We start from the raw sequence: 14,846 nt of genomic DNA, 5'->3' as shown, positions 1-14,846 counted from the left end.
TAGTATAATTAATTTGTATAACTTTCTTTAATTACATTGAAGTCCCTTGGTTTCTGGATTTAATATATAGTATTGATTGATAGGCACAATCTGGTTTAATCAGACTATCTTTTTTTCTTTTAATACAATCCTAATACCTGATAATTGATAATGGAGACTGGATAGCGGAGGATATCCATGGTAATCATCTATTAACCTAGGGCCTAGGGGTAAATAACGAGATGAGATAGCTCGCGAGTAGCTTGAGCCCGACTCGGCCAAATCTCGATCGGTTAAAGCTTAGATCGTCTGAGCTTGGCTCGAACTCGGGCTCGACTCAATAACTTAAGGAGTCAGGCTAAGTTTACGTTGGCCCGCTTTAAAAGTTCGTGAGCGGCCGAACTTGTGTGATAAGATAATATCTACCTTTTATATTATAAAATTAAAATATTTTATGATGGTGATTATATCTTTATATAAACCATATCAAATGTTCTATTGATTTGCTCAATATTTTATTTATAACCTTCAAAGCCTGTTATTGAAAATATTAAAAAAAGAACAATAATTTAACAATTATTGATAAACTCGAGTTAAGCTCGAATTAGGCTCGAGTTTCGGTTAAATCTTGCAAACTTGATAATGAGCACAACTTTTTCAAGCTGAGGTAAGCTTGAGATCAGCTCAAACTCGAATTTTACTTCATAAACACAAGTCAAACAAGGCCAAACTCATACCCAACCAGACTCACAATGAGGATCCTCTGTCCCATTTTTGTGTCTCATCTCCTGTCTCATGCTCTCTCTTTTTGACACATAGACATAAAAACCGCATTTATGGTATATTTATTATTTCCTATGTTGATGTGTTAAGCAAAGAGTAGCATGGGACAGGAGACGGGACAGCATATGGGACAGAGGATTCTCACTGCCTGACTCATTATCACCCTTAAGCCACCCTAACAGCCTTATCCTCTTTCTTAAAGCCTATAAATACCTTCTAAACTTGCGTAAATTACAAGTCAAATAAACACAAAACATCTTACAAAAAAATGGCTACTCCAAGTTATCACCAAACCCTTCTTAATCCAACCAAGACTACCAAAACAACCCACAAAATCCTCCTCGTTTTCCTTACATTAGTTACCTTAATTTCACTTGCTTACCTTGGTTTTGTAACTATTCAAGTAAACAATTCCAACCCTAATAATACTCCACTCTCACTTTGTGAAAAATCCCATAATCACACATCTTGCTTAGCCTTCCTCTATGATGGAATCCCTAATGAAGCTGAAACGACGTCGTGGGATTCCGACAATGGTCGTAAAATGTTGTCAACGTTACTATCACTACATGTATCAGACGTTACCAAAGCCATGTACGTGACTAAACGTAGTAATGTTATAGGAAATCAAGCAGTTGCTGATTGTCTAGAGCTCATGGACTTGTCACGTGACCGTCTCGAAAATACGATCGAGAAATTGGCTAATAATAATAATAATAATAAGGTTATGTATAATTATGATATTAGTAATGATATTAATATATGGTTAAGTGCTGTGCTAACTAATCATGTTACATGTTTAGACCAAATGGAAGTTAATAATTCACATTTATTAGGGATAAAGTCTATAGTTGATGACTTAATTTTAAGGGCAAGGGCATTATTGGCAATTCACACTAAAGTGTCATCTACTAATCCTATTAATGTTAGGGAGAATTTAGCAAAAAAATTATTGACAAGAGGAGTGTACCCTAGTTGGGTAAGGAAGAGTGATAGGAAGCTTCTAGAAGTATCGGGAAGCGCTGTGAAAGCGGACGTGGTGGTGGCAAAAGACGGGAGTGGGAAGTTTAAGACGGTCAAGGAGGCGGTGGCGGCGGCCCCGGAAAAGGGGACTAAGAGGTACGTGATATATGTGAAAAAAGGGGTGTATAAGGAAAATATAGAGGTTGGAAAAAATAAAAAGAATGTGATGTTGGTTGGAGATGGCATGGGTTTGACTATTATTACTGGAAGTCAAAATGTTGTTGATGGGAGTACTACCTATAATTCTGCTACTCTTGGTAATTTCTCTACTCCTTACTTATTTACATTTAGGGTTTTAGTTAATTTTGTAGTCACATTCCCGGCCTGACTCGTCTTGAACCCGCTAAAAAACAAGACAAAGAATATAGATAGCTCAAGGCGGTTTGAGGCCAAGCATGAGCTAGCCAACCCGACCCTTGCCATGGGTAGGTTCAATTTAAGTTACTTGTCCCCGAGCTAGCCTTAACCTGGCTCGTGGCTAGTATTAATCCAATCTAAAAAAAAGAGCTAACAAATAAAACCGTCTAAGTAAAGTTCTTTTTTCTTCTTTACCATTAAAATAGTCAATGATTGTCCATATTTTAGCTTATATGAGTCACTTCATATTATTAGTTACTTTTTTGTTTTTTATATAAAGGATATTCACATAATTCAAAATACCCACTTATCTCTTTAATATCTTTTAAAATAAATCAGTAAATGATATGAAATTAATTCAATAGCATGTGAAAACTTTCGAGGTAAGCCATCTTGTTTTAGCCCATAGTCGCCGAGTATACACGTTACTATATATTAAGGAAATTTGTTCTCAAATAGATGAATTGCGGTTTATCTTTAGATTTAAAAAAAAAAAAAAAAGAATTGGCGAAAAATAAATGAAATAAAAAATAAGATACTTTGTACAGTAGTTTACTAAAAAAACTAGTTGAAATGCCTCTATCTAAACTCTTTATTATTGATTGTGACTTAAATTTACGATCAATCTATTACTTGTCTTAATCTTAATAAGAAATATCCTTGATTTATATTTATCCGTGCTTCATAGCCATTTAATTTATTATATTACTTTGTTTTTAACTAAAAATAATAAGATTCTCATTGTTACGTTGTGAAGAAAATCTAGATATTAAATTAATAAGAGTAAATTAAAATTTACTCCCTTTTAAAATCCCATTTTCTAAAATTACTCCCTTATATAATTTTTTCCTAAAATTACTCTCTTAATATGCACTTTTATCAAAAATTGCTTCAAAACTCCAATTTAAGTGACTTATTACGTATATTTTTGAACTTGGTCCCCATTGTTATACGTTATAAAGTATAAATTGGCTAAGACACAAACAAAATAAGTTCATAAAATGACGGAATGAGTAACTCAAGTTGCTGTTTTGAAACAATTTTTGATAAAAGTGTATTTTAAGGGAGTAATTTTAGGAAAAAATTATATAAGGGAGTAATTTTTAAAAACTGGATTTTAAAAGGGAGTAATTTTTAATTTACTCAATTAATAATCCCTATCTCTTTAATAAGTTGTCCATTCGAATAGTATGAGCCATTGAACTCTTATCTCTTATAAACAAGTTGTCACGATTTAATTCCAATTTTATAAACGTTCCATGTTCAACACAAGAAAGTAATTCATAAAGCCGCCGGCTACTTTTCCATGGTCTTTCTTTTATAGACATGGGTTTACTTTGAAATAACCTATTTAATTTGTTAATTGTTACACCTCTTTTTGTGGGGTGCATCTCTTATAGAACACTAAAAGCAATGATAGTGTTAATAATTGATCGATTAAATAAAATCATTAGTCACACATTGTATATTTTTTCGATTCTCAATTACATTTAAAATTAACTGGGATCAAAAAATAATATACTCACTTCATTCTGATCAAATAATATAATCAATCAATGTTTGAAAATCCGAATTAATTTATTTTAATTGGTAGTTTGAAATGGACTCTAAAGCAATAAATAATGTATTAAAAAGCATTAAAAACAAAAATAAAAAAAAATCCATATTTAACTTATTGATTTTTTGTGTGCATGGAAATCAGCTGCGGTAGGAGATGGATTCATACTACAAGACATACGTATCGAAAACACAGCCGGAGCAGCAAAGCACCAAGCAGTCGCACTTCGAGTAGGAGCCGATAAATCCGTCATAAACCGATGTTACATAGACGCTTTCCAAGACACACTATACACCCACTCCCTTAGACAATTCTTCACTGAGTCTACCATCACAGGAACCGTCGATTTCATCTTTGGAAACGCGGCTGTCGTTTTCCAAAACTGTCAGCTCGTTGCCCGAAAGCCAATGGCTAGTCAGAAAAACATGGTCACGGCACAAGGCAGGACTGACCCGAACCAGAACACTGGCACTTCTATTCAATATTGTCGTATCGTCCCAAGCGGGGATCTAGCCCCTGTCGCGACCCAATTCCCGACTTACTTAGGCCGTCCTTGGAAGGAATATTCGAGGACTGTTGTTTTGCAGACGAACATCGGGGGACATATCGATCCCACGGGTTGGTTCCCGTGGGATGGGGAATTTGCGTTGAAGACTTTGTATTATGGTGAGTATATGAATTCTGGATCGGGTTCTGGTACGAGTAAGAGGGTCAAGTGGGGCGGGTTTCGTGTGATTTCTAACGCCGTTGAAGCTAAGAAGTTTACTGTAGGGCAGTTTATTCAGGGCCAAGAATGGTTAAAAGCTGCTGGGGTGAACTTTGTTGAGGGTTTGTAGATTATGTTAACCGTATTTGCTGGTAAATTGTAAGGTTATGAATAAGTTATTATGAGTTACTCGTATGAGTTATTAATGCTCCAAGTTATGTTATTTGATTATTTGTTGTAATTTCGAACTAAATTATGTTAGTGTTTTTAATTAATAAAAATTGTATTAAATCCATGTGTATATATACTCCCTCCACTTTTTTATATTTGACGTTTTGCATTTACGAGGTAAGCCTTTGACTTTAATATTTACAAAAATTTATTTGTTCAAAAAATATAAAAATTGTACCATTAATCTCCTTACGAAAAACTCTTTCATATGAGTATACATATCATAATATTTAGTCTTATATTTTAAGAGATATTGAAGAGAGAATGGAGTATCTCAAAATGTGAGAAAGTCATATATAAAAAAATAGAGGGAGTATAAATTAAGGAAAATGATATAGTGACACCCGGTGTTACTGATAGTCGGTAACACCGATGGTATTTTAGTAAATTTCTCCTACACCTTATTTCTCTCAACAACTTTTTGAAATTCAAATTAGTTACTCCCTCTGTCCCGGTCATTTGTTGTCATTTTCCATTTTGGGGTGTCTCGGTCATTTGTTGTCCTTTCTATTTTAAGAATGAACTTGATGAGTAATTTGATCATTCTCATTCAATTTGTCCCACTTGTCATTTAGTTATTGGTCATCTCCTCTTTTCTTGGTCTTTGTGTCAAAACCAAAGGACGACAATTGACCGGGACGGAGGGAGTAAAATAGAAGGCTAATTTTGATAATTCATTATTTTAGATAGAAAAAAAAATAGAGGTTTTGATTTACCACTAATTATACATCTCCTCAATTTGCTCTTATCACTCAATCAACGAAGTTCATCATCAACATTTGCCTCATAGTCATTGTATTAATAATTTGAATGGCGATCCTTGAGTTTATGAGTTATACATGCAACCTTTTTTCTTTACTACATCCAATAATAGTGTTATGTGTCTTTTCGTCCCACAAGTACTCCGTATGTAATAGAGAAATTTCACTATATGAAAACTATTAATTACCATCATGTGCTCATGATGATCAAATGAATTTGATTATTGGAGAACCACTAAAGTGACATTCATATCTTACTAGATTTTGTGCCCGTACGTTGTACGGGTTATAATATTGATTTCTCTAATTGTATTTTCGCAATTGAGAAGTTATGTTTACTTTCTTAACATTAGTTTTCTCGTGAGAATGTGAGTATATACAAATACATTAAAATTTTTTCTTTTTAGAATATGAGTATATACAAATAAATTAACCTTTTTTTTTTATGATTTGTGTATATAAAAGTTATAATCGCTATGCACGAGTAACTAAATAGTGTTCTGTTTGTAAGTGAGTTTGTACAAATGTAGTTTTTTTTGCATCTGAAAAATGTAAGTTTTTCTTCGTAGAATAAATAATTAATGAGTTAAATACAGGCCTGACTAACTCAATATTAATTGTTATATGTTATATTTGAAGAATAATTAGAAATTATTATTTTAAATTACAAAAATTATTGAAAAATCAAGTTTATATATTTTATTAAATTAATATAATTTTTATAAATTCTTCACTATAAGTATGGTAAGTAATATTAATTATAATATTATTATTATTGAATATGATTGCTTTTGACAAATAAAATATACCATACCAATCTATATTTTGACATTATTCTGACCCGTATAAGCCCACCCATATTTAGTCTGACCCGTATAAGCCCACCCATAACTTTGTGATAGTCTACAAATAACTTTATCTTACGTAGGATTCAAAAATAAAACTCAATCTTTTTTGTAATTTACTATATCTCTTATTTTATTAACTCAAAAATAATTATTTTCAACTGAGTTTATTATTAAAAATAAAAATCGTGTTTTAAAAAGGTGGAGTCTCTAAAATTGCATGAAAAGAATCGGTTAAGGCGGTGAAAAGCCAAAGAATTGCATTGCATGCACATACTCAGCGTGCAGGTGGCGAAGAGTAAATCAAACAGCTAATGTAGGCCTTTGGAAGTATACTTCTTATAAGACCTTACTACTACTTGTAACATACAAAACAGAATCAAAGATGATTGCAGCATCTTCTAGAACGTGATCACTTCAAACTCAATAACTTCTCAATTCGAATTTGCCGCAAAATATCTTATTTAATTTTCTGGCGTAATTTCCGCCATTAATCTGGTGTTAATCATCGATTTCGCATTTGAAGACATTCGTATGAATGATTTTGATATTGTTCGACTTTGATTTTTCTAAATCCCCGGATTCGGTCAAGAATAAACATGTTATTTCATCCCTTAATTAAAAAATTCTACATCTGTCAAAGTGGTGGACTCGGGTTTACGGTTGAATTTGTCGACCTTGGTGGTCAGATTGGTTGCAGGTCACGGTTCAACTGCTCGGAATCGATGGTGAATGATGGAGTGGTGGTGCTGGCGGTCGAACTGGCGATTTGATGGAGATGAATCGAGACATGGTGGTTGTAGAACGGAGCACAGGAGAAATGGAGGTCAGGCGATAATGGTTCGAATTTATGGCGGTCGTACGGTGGCAGACTGCTACTGATTGTTGCTGCGGTGGACAGAGGAGGGCGAATCGGTGGAGCTGCTGCTGCTGGTTGTCGAATTGAACGGAGGTCTTCAATTGAAGGAGCAGCGGCGAATCGAGTTGATGTGGACCCGTTTTTATGCTAATGTTGGTGAAGTGAACCCGGGTTTTAATTCCGAGTTCGGAATTGAAGATAGAGAATTGAATTGGGTGGTTGTTGGTAGTGGTGTTGGTCAAATTGATTTCCAAGCTCGATCATGTTAATCAACAGTCCTAATGAAAATCCCACCTAAAAAATCTTCGTCACCATCACAAAATTTAATTTCCTAGATCATTGATTTATGATTCATCAATGGCTTTGCTTTGCTATTCCAATCGCGCTCAATGTCTTCCGCTACCTTCATAGCATCTACTGATACACCTAGCAGGCCTCGTTTAGTGAAGCCTACCGAATATAAATTCGAACCATTTTCGCCTTTCCAACCTTCCGGGAATATGGTTTATATATGTATGATTCTTTGGAGATTTAGCTTATGTAGGATTCAAAAATAAAACTCAATCTTTTTTGTAATTTATTATATCTCTTATTAAAAATAATTATCTTCAGCTGAGTTTTTTTATTATATCTCTTATTAAAAATAATTATCTTCAGCTGAGTTTATTATTAAAAATAAAAATCGTGTTTTTAAATAGTTGGAGTCTCTAGAATTGCCTGAAAAAAGCCTCTTTTTTATATATATATTGATTTGAATTCTGGAAAGTTGATGATTTAATTTGTTATACTTTATTAGGAGTATTTGTGTAATTACAAATTACCATCATACCCTTTTAAGTTGGCGCAAACTTAAAAACATCAATTATCATTTCTGATTTTTATATTCTATTTTAAATTGCGTGTTACCGAACTCAGTAACACCCGGTGTCGCCCTAGCACCCCCCATTAATTAAATTGTGAAAATGAGTATTAAATTAAGAATATGTTTAGCAAGACTAGCTGAATCCTGAAAAGATAATCAAAATCTAAAACGATAAAAGAAAATTAAAACACGAAAAAGTTATCTATTTTTTATTAAAATTATTTGGGAGACTAGTTGAAAGCTTGAAAATGTAGCTGATATTTGGTTAAATGATGACAAGGAGATGATTTATTATATCATTTATGATTTTAGTTATTATTGTTATTGTGTTATTATTGTTCGCCTTGTTAGTAATGATGTAAAAATGTAAATTTTTTCCACTATATTTGCAGTTTTGCACAAGTCTCCAAAAATTTCTAAGTGAATGAAAATAATAATTAATTCATCATGATTACGTAAAAGGGAAAAAAAAAAAAAAAACTCAAACCGTGTATCATCTAAAAATGTAATTTTATGAATACAAATTAGTTTTATACTCCATTAAACTCGTACATAAAAAAATTTATTTAAGTCATCGCACCCTAAAGTAAGTAACAATATTATTACTGACGCCTTTCATTTCCATAGACGGCTTGTTTTTATTTGATAACGTAAATAAAATTTTGTTATTACTTAGTTAGACATATTATTGGGCCCCGAAAATTTTAAACATCAGTTCATAGAAGTTGACGTTTAAATTAGAGCTCTTCATGGGTTATCCCGCCCGTTAAACCTGGTCCATCTCGACCACAAAATAAGTGAGTACGAACAAGGTATTTTAAGAAAAATACAAAGTTCAGACCCACTAACTCGTCCCAAACCCGCTAACCCACTTGTCTGTAGGCCAAATGCCCAAATATATGATGAAATGAACCCATTATAACAATCAAGAATATCTTTTAATTAATCTTTTTCCCTCTCGAATCCTATTTCATTACCTATTAACGGTTGATTTCATCCATAGATATCAAACACATCACCTTAGTTATTACATTTGTTACAAAAAATTCGTCCATCAAATAATTTTTTAAACAAAAATCACTACTTCGTAATACCAAGTACTCCCTCCGTCCCGGTCATTTGTTGTCCTTTGGTTTTGGCACAAAGACCAAGGAAAGGGGAGGTGGCCAATTACTAAATGACAAGTGGAATAAATTGAGTGTGAATGATCAAATTACTCATCAAATTCATTCTTAAAATAGAAAGGACAACAAATGACTGACACCCCAAAATGAAAAAAGGACAATAAATAACCGAGACCTGGGGAGTATATAGATAGTGAGATTTATGTTTAAAGTAACGTCTCAAAAACTATGTAAAAGTTTAAGTTTGTAGAAGAGAGTATTAATTGACAAAATATCAAGCTTAAAGACACTCGACATTCGGACAGAATGAGACCCAAGAATAAAGTAGTAGTCTCCTTCCTATTTATTGGGCCACTTCGTACAATAACTCCGTATACTCCATTACGTAACAAAATGCCTTTAATTTTGGGGGATACTTTTCACTTCCACTTGACCACTTGTAATACTCACCCGTATAAAACGAGTAAGCATTTAAGCATTTCGACATGTTCTTTCTAGTTTAATTTTAAATTATTTTAATTTATCTTATTTCTATATATTCAGTTTAATTCAGCTTAATTTATCCCTTCTATTTACAAATTAACTTTTAGTTCAACTCCACTTTATTTAACTTCTATCAGCTAAAAATAACAGAGCCTTTAAATTAGCGGATACTGATATAAGTCAATGCATGAGATACCTTTCTTCCCCACTCGCCCGCTCTAGTGACACCCTAATAAAGAACAAGGAAATAAATAACTACGGAGTATTGAATAATATAATCAAAAGAAAATAGTATAGATAACTTTTGTTCAGGACATATACAGAGTTGATACAATTGGCCCAGTAACAACCTTATCTTCTTTCCTAATGCCTATAAATTGTTCTAAAATTTAGTAAATAACACAAAACCACCTACAAAAAATGGCAACTCCAAGTACATACCACCAAACCCTTCTCAATAGTCCAACCAAAACTACAAAAACAACAAACAAAATCATCTTCTTTTTCCTTACACTAGCCACCTTAATTTCACTTGGTTACCTTGGCTTTGTCACAATCCAATCAAATTATTCAAACCCCAATAATGATAATCCACTCTCACTTTGTGACAAATCCCATAATCCAAATTCTTGCTTAGCCTTCATCAATGAAGCTGAAACGACGTCGTGGGGTTCCGATGACAGTCGAAAAATGTTGTCAAAGTTACTAGAATTACATGCTTCAGACATTACCAAAGCCATGTACGTAACCAAACGTAGTAATGTTGTAGGAAATCAAGCTGTTGTTGATTGCTTAGAGCTCATGGACTTGTCACGTGACCGTCTCGAAAATTCAATCAAGACATTGGCTACTAATTATATGTATGATTATGATATTAATAATGATATTAAAACATGGTTAAGTGGAGTGTTAACTAATCATGTTACATGTTTAGACCAAATGGAAGATAATAATAATTCACATTTATTATTAGGGATAGAGTCTATAATTGAGGATTTAATTTTAAGGTCAAGGGCATTATTGGCAATTCACACTAAAGTTTCATCCACTAAGTCTAATAATGTTAAGGAGAATTTAGCAAAAAAAATGATGAAAAAGGGATTTTACCCTAGTTGGGTAAGCAAGAGTGATAGGAAACTTCTAGGTGTTTCTGGAGGCAATGTGAAGAATAAGGCGGATTTGGTGGTGGCAAAAGACGGAAGTGGGAATTTTACGACTGTCGGGGACGCGTTGGCGGCAGCGCCCGATAGGGCCAATAAGAGGTACATAATATATGTGAAACAAGGGGTGTATGAGGAAAATGTAGAGGTTGGAAAAAAGAAGAAAAATGTGATGTTGGTTGGAGATGGTATGGGTTTGACTATTATTACTGGAAGTCAAAATGTTGTTGATGGGAATACTACCTTTAAATCTGCTACTCTGGGTAATTTCTCTATTCCCTACTAATTTATAACCTATTTTGCTTTAGGGTTTTAGTTAGTTTGCTATATTAATTAATCTAAATACACAAGTGAAACTACTACTAATATATGGTCCTAAGTTTAATTTGTGACGTCTCACAACACCTTTCTTTTTTAATATTATTTAAAACGATTATAAAAGGCCTAAAGTTATGACCGATGCAAGTAAGAATTTGTGATTTTACATTCTCTATATTATTATATTATTGTTAAGTTATTATATACTCCATACTGGATAGTCGGTATATAATTATAGATATGATACTTGGCATATTAGCTCTACTTTGCCATCAAAATATAGTCAATGGTTGTATATCTTTTTGTGGATTTTATCATATGTATTAGACTATTAGTTAATTTCGGTGGAGTTATATTGTAAAATAGGAGTTGATTTTACATATATTAGTGTGATTACATATTTTTCGTACTATGCATTTTGTAATAGTCCTATATAATGGTGTAATAAAGAGCGGTGTAATAAAGAGACAACGTTGTTGTCAATGGGGTCCTAGGAGATACTTGTGAATCACCCAAAAAAAAATCATAAAACCGTCGGTTGATCGTCTCTTTATTTCTATTGTTTGAATAGTAGTGATATGTGGCTCTCATATGATGCCACATATAAGAAGTGACTATTATCAACAATATGGAAATTGCAATATCCAATCAATTTTACTTTCTTTTTTACAATAAATACATTTTTTTTTTGCTTCTTATCCTATGCTTAATGGTCATAGGTTAGAAAAACTCGTTTACATAAGTTATCGTTTCTTTTAGGAAAATGAAAGTGCGTCACCGGGTGTTACCAATTTGGACGCCACCCTCTCACATGGGGTGAGTGAGGACCCCTTCAATTAAGAATGCATGTGAGAGGGTGACACCTAATTTGAGCGTCAACCAGTGATGCCCTATCACTGTCACCCAATTTATTGATCGTGATCAGCTATAATATATAAATAGTACTATGTTAGATTAATCAAATAATTACTCACAAATCATTATGAAGGACCTTGTTAGGAAATATTTACATTTTATAGTGAAACGGTTGTATTTGCCCGTCTTAATTTCAGACGAAAAAAACTGTCTGAAATGAGAATTTGCCTTATTTTACATATCTGACACAATTTTTTGTGAACCATGGAAATCAGCTGCGGTAGGAGATGGATTCATACTACAAGACATACGCATCCAAAACACAGCCGGACCGGAAAAACACCAGGCAGTCGCTCTCCGAGTAGGAGCCGATCATTCAGTCATAAACCGATGTTACATAGACGCTTTCCAAGACACTCTATACACTCACTCCCTTAGACAATTCTACACAGACTCATCCATCACAGGAACCGTCGACTTCATTTTTGGAAACGCAGCTGTCGTATTCCAAAACTGTCAGCTCATTGCTCGAAAGCCTATGACTAGCCAGAAAAACATGGTCACGGCACAAGGCAGAACAGACCCTAACCAAAACACCGGTACATCTATTCAGTATTGTGACATTGTTCCTAGTGAAGACCTAACCCCTGTCGCGACCCAATTCCCGACTTTCTTAGGCCGACCTTGGAAGGAATATTCGAGAACTGTTGTTCTGCAGTCCAATATTAGGGGACATGTTGATCCAACAGGTTGGTTTCCGTGGGATGGTGATTTTGCATTGAGTAGTTTGTATTATGGTGAGTATATGAATTATGGGCCGGGTTCGGATACGAGTAAGAGGGTGAACTGGACTGGGTATCATGTGATTACTGATCCAATTGAAGCTAAGCAGTTTACTGTTGGGGAATTTATTCAGGGACAAGAATGGTTAGATGCTACTGGCGTTAACTTTGATGACGGTTTGTAAACCAACTATGTTATAAACATAGATCCTCCAAAATCTGTTTTACATTATTTTATATAAAGTTCTACTATTGCTATTGTTGTTTGTTCACGGGCTACCCGAGCTACAATGATAGTGCGGATAAAGCCAATGATAAGTGACTCGTTATTCTAGCTTGACATGCTAGCTACCGTGAAAAGGGGCAAAATTTCCTTTTATAACGTGACCCATATCTGGCCCAAACCCGATTTTAGACACCTCCAAGGCTTCAACTCTCCAAGTAATACGGAGTACTTGACACTCGACAGTACGGAGTACTTGACATCTTGAACAAGAGGACCAAGAATAAGCAGCAGTCACTTCCAATTTATTGGGCCACTTCGTCCAATAACTCTCCCTATACTCCATCACATAACAAAAAGCCATTAATTTTTTTGTCCAAACAAAAAGCCATTAATTTTGCAAAGCGTCTTGCTTGTGACGGACATTATTCGTCACAAGTTAAAGATGGATAATATCTCTCTCACAATAAGGCAAGTGGAAGGGCAAGTGGGGGAGAAATGAAGTACCCTATGGATAGTGTCACTTGCATATTATGAGAGAGGTACTATCCGTCTTCAGCTTGTGACGAATAGTGTCCGTCTTCAATGAGAATTTGTGTTAATTTTGAGGGTACTTCCAACTTCCGCTTGACCACTTGTAATACTCGATCAGGTCCAGTGACGATTCTAGGATGTGTATATAGGGGTGTGAAAAATCAACAATGTATAAACATAAAGTTAGTTGGACGAATTTAAAATTCCGGCAACTAATATTATTTCAACTCTAGAAAAGATTAGGCCAATTTCTATTTCCAAAACAAGGGAAAAAAAAATTTGGCCACACCAAGAGTTTATCCCCCGACCTTTAGTACACAAATAACATTATACCTCCAGTGGTACAATAGCATCATACAACCAAGTTATATCTTATCGAGCTTATGTGTGATTTTTTTGAGCTTTCTTAAAGTTAAGTTTTTGAGTGAGTTCAGAAATTTTATGGTATAACTCGACTTCTTTAAAACAAAACTCAAAAACTTTATTACATAGCTCAGGTTCTAGAGCATACAACTGGGTACAACTGGTTGTAGGATCTATTAACTGCTTTTAGTATGAAAACACAACCCCTTACCACTGAACCTAAGTAACAATATTGACTTATTTCTACACAATAATTTTACAGCTAGTCTTGCTTGTGACGGACCAATCCCGTCACAAGCTTGTGACCTCTCACAAAAAGGGTGAGGGGACAAGGTGGGGCACCCCCCATGTGCTTTCCACTCACCTCTCAATGGGTATTTTGTGAGAGAAAACGGTATCTATCACAAGCTTGTGACGGATATCGCCCGTCTTCAATGAGATTTTGTGATAATTTTATTTCTGATCAGTCAGATGTTTGTAGGGGTGCAGATGAACCCCTTACACCCCCTCCATAATCGCCTCTATTTAGGTCCTGTTTTTTGGGTTAAATGGAGTTGAGCTAAATTGAACTGACTGGATGGGTTGAATTGAGTTGAATGAAGCTAAACTGAATCGAAATTAACTGAGATAAATAAAGTTGAAATAAGCAAGCTGAACTGAATTGAGTTGAAGTGAGCTTCGCTGAACTGAAATGGGTTAAAATGAGCAGAATAAGAGTTAAAATTAAGCCGAAAAAAACAGGACCTCACACGTGAGTTTAAGGAAGATCCGTCTCATCTTCATGTACCATTATTTTTATTTTTTCACGTGTTATGGGTATATTTTGCGCAAAATTTAGCTGAAATAAGTTGATGTACCGAAAAAATCTAAAAAGAGATTGTATGGATAAAAACTTTCACAAATGAATGGGACAACTAAATAGAATTGTTCTCCCACTTTTGAGCACATGTTATTGTCCATCAATAATTAATCTCATATTTTTGTCATTTATCCACCCATTTATTCGATAATTTTCAAAAACGGAGAAGTATTGATTTAAC

At 34.1% G+C, this 14,846-nt stretch overlaps 2 protein-coding genes across 2 annotated transcripts; both read left to right on the top strand.

Moving 5' to 3' along the window:
- Window positions 1-981: 981 nt before the first annotated feature.
- LOC141646910 (pectinesterase-like) lies at window positions 982-4,699 on the top strand. Its single transcript, XM_074454912.1, has 2 exons — window positions 982-2,042; window positions 3,845-4,699. The coding sequence occupies exons 1-2, from the start codon at window positions 1,031-1,033 to the stop codon at window positions 4,534-4,536; spliced, it is 1,704 nt and encodes a 567-aa protein (XP_074311013.1). The 5' UTR covers window positions 982-1,030; the 3' UTR covers window positions 4,537-4,699.
- A 5,151-nt stretch (window positions 4,700-9,850) lies between these two features.
- LOC141646909 (pectinesterase-like) lies at window positions 9,851-12,944 on the top strand. Its single transcript, XM_074454911.1, has 2 exons — window positions 9,851-10,994; window positions 12,180-12,944. Exons 1-2 carry the CDS (start codon window positions 9,992-9,994, stop codon window positions 12,869-12,871), a joined length of 1,695 nt encoding a protein of 564 aa, XP_074311012.1. The 5' UTR covers window positions 9,851-9,991; the 3' UTR covers window positions 12,872-12,944.
- Window positions 12,945-14,846: the final 1,902 nt, after the last annotated feature.

The sequence above is a fragment of the Silene latifolia genome, chromosome 3 (genome assembly GCF_048544455.1).
Source record: "Silene latifolia isolate original U9 population chromosome 3, ASM4854445v1, whole genome shotgun sequence".
NCBI classification, from domain to species: domain Eukaryota; kingdom Viridiplantae; phylum Streptophyta; class Magnoliopsida; order Caryophyllales; family Caryophyllaceae; genus Silene; species Silene latifolia.
This window is presented reverse-complemented; position numbering and strand designations above follow the sequence as displayed.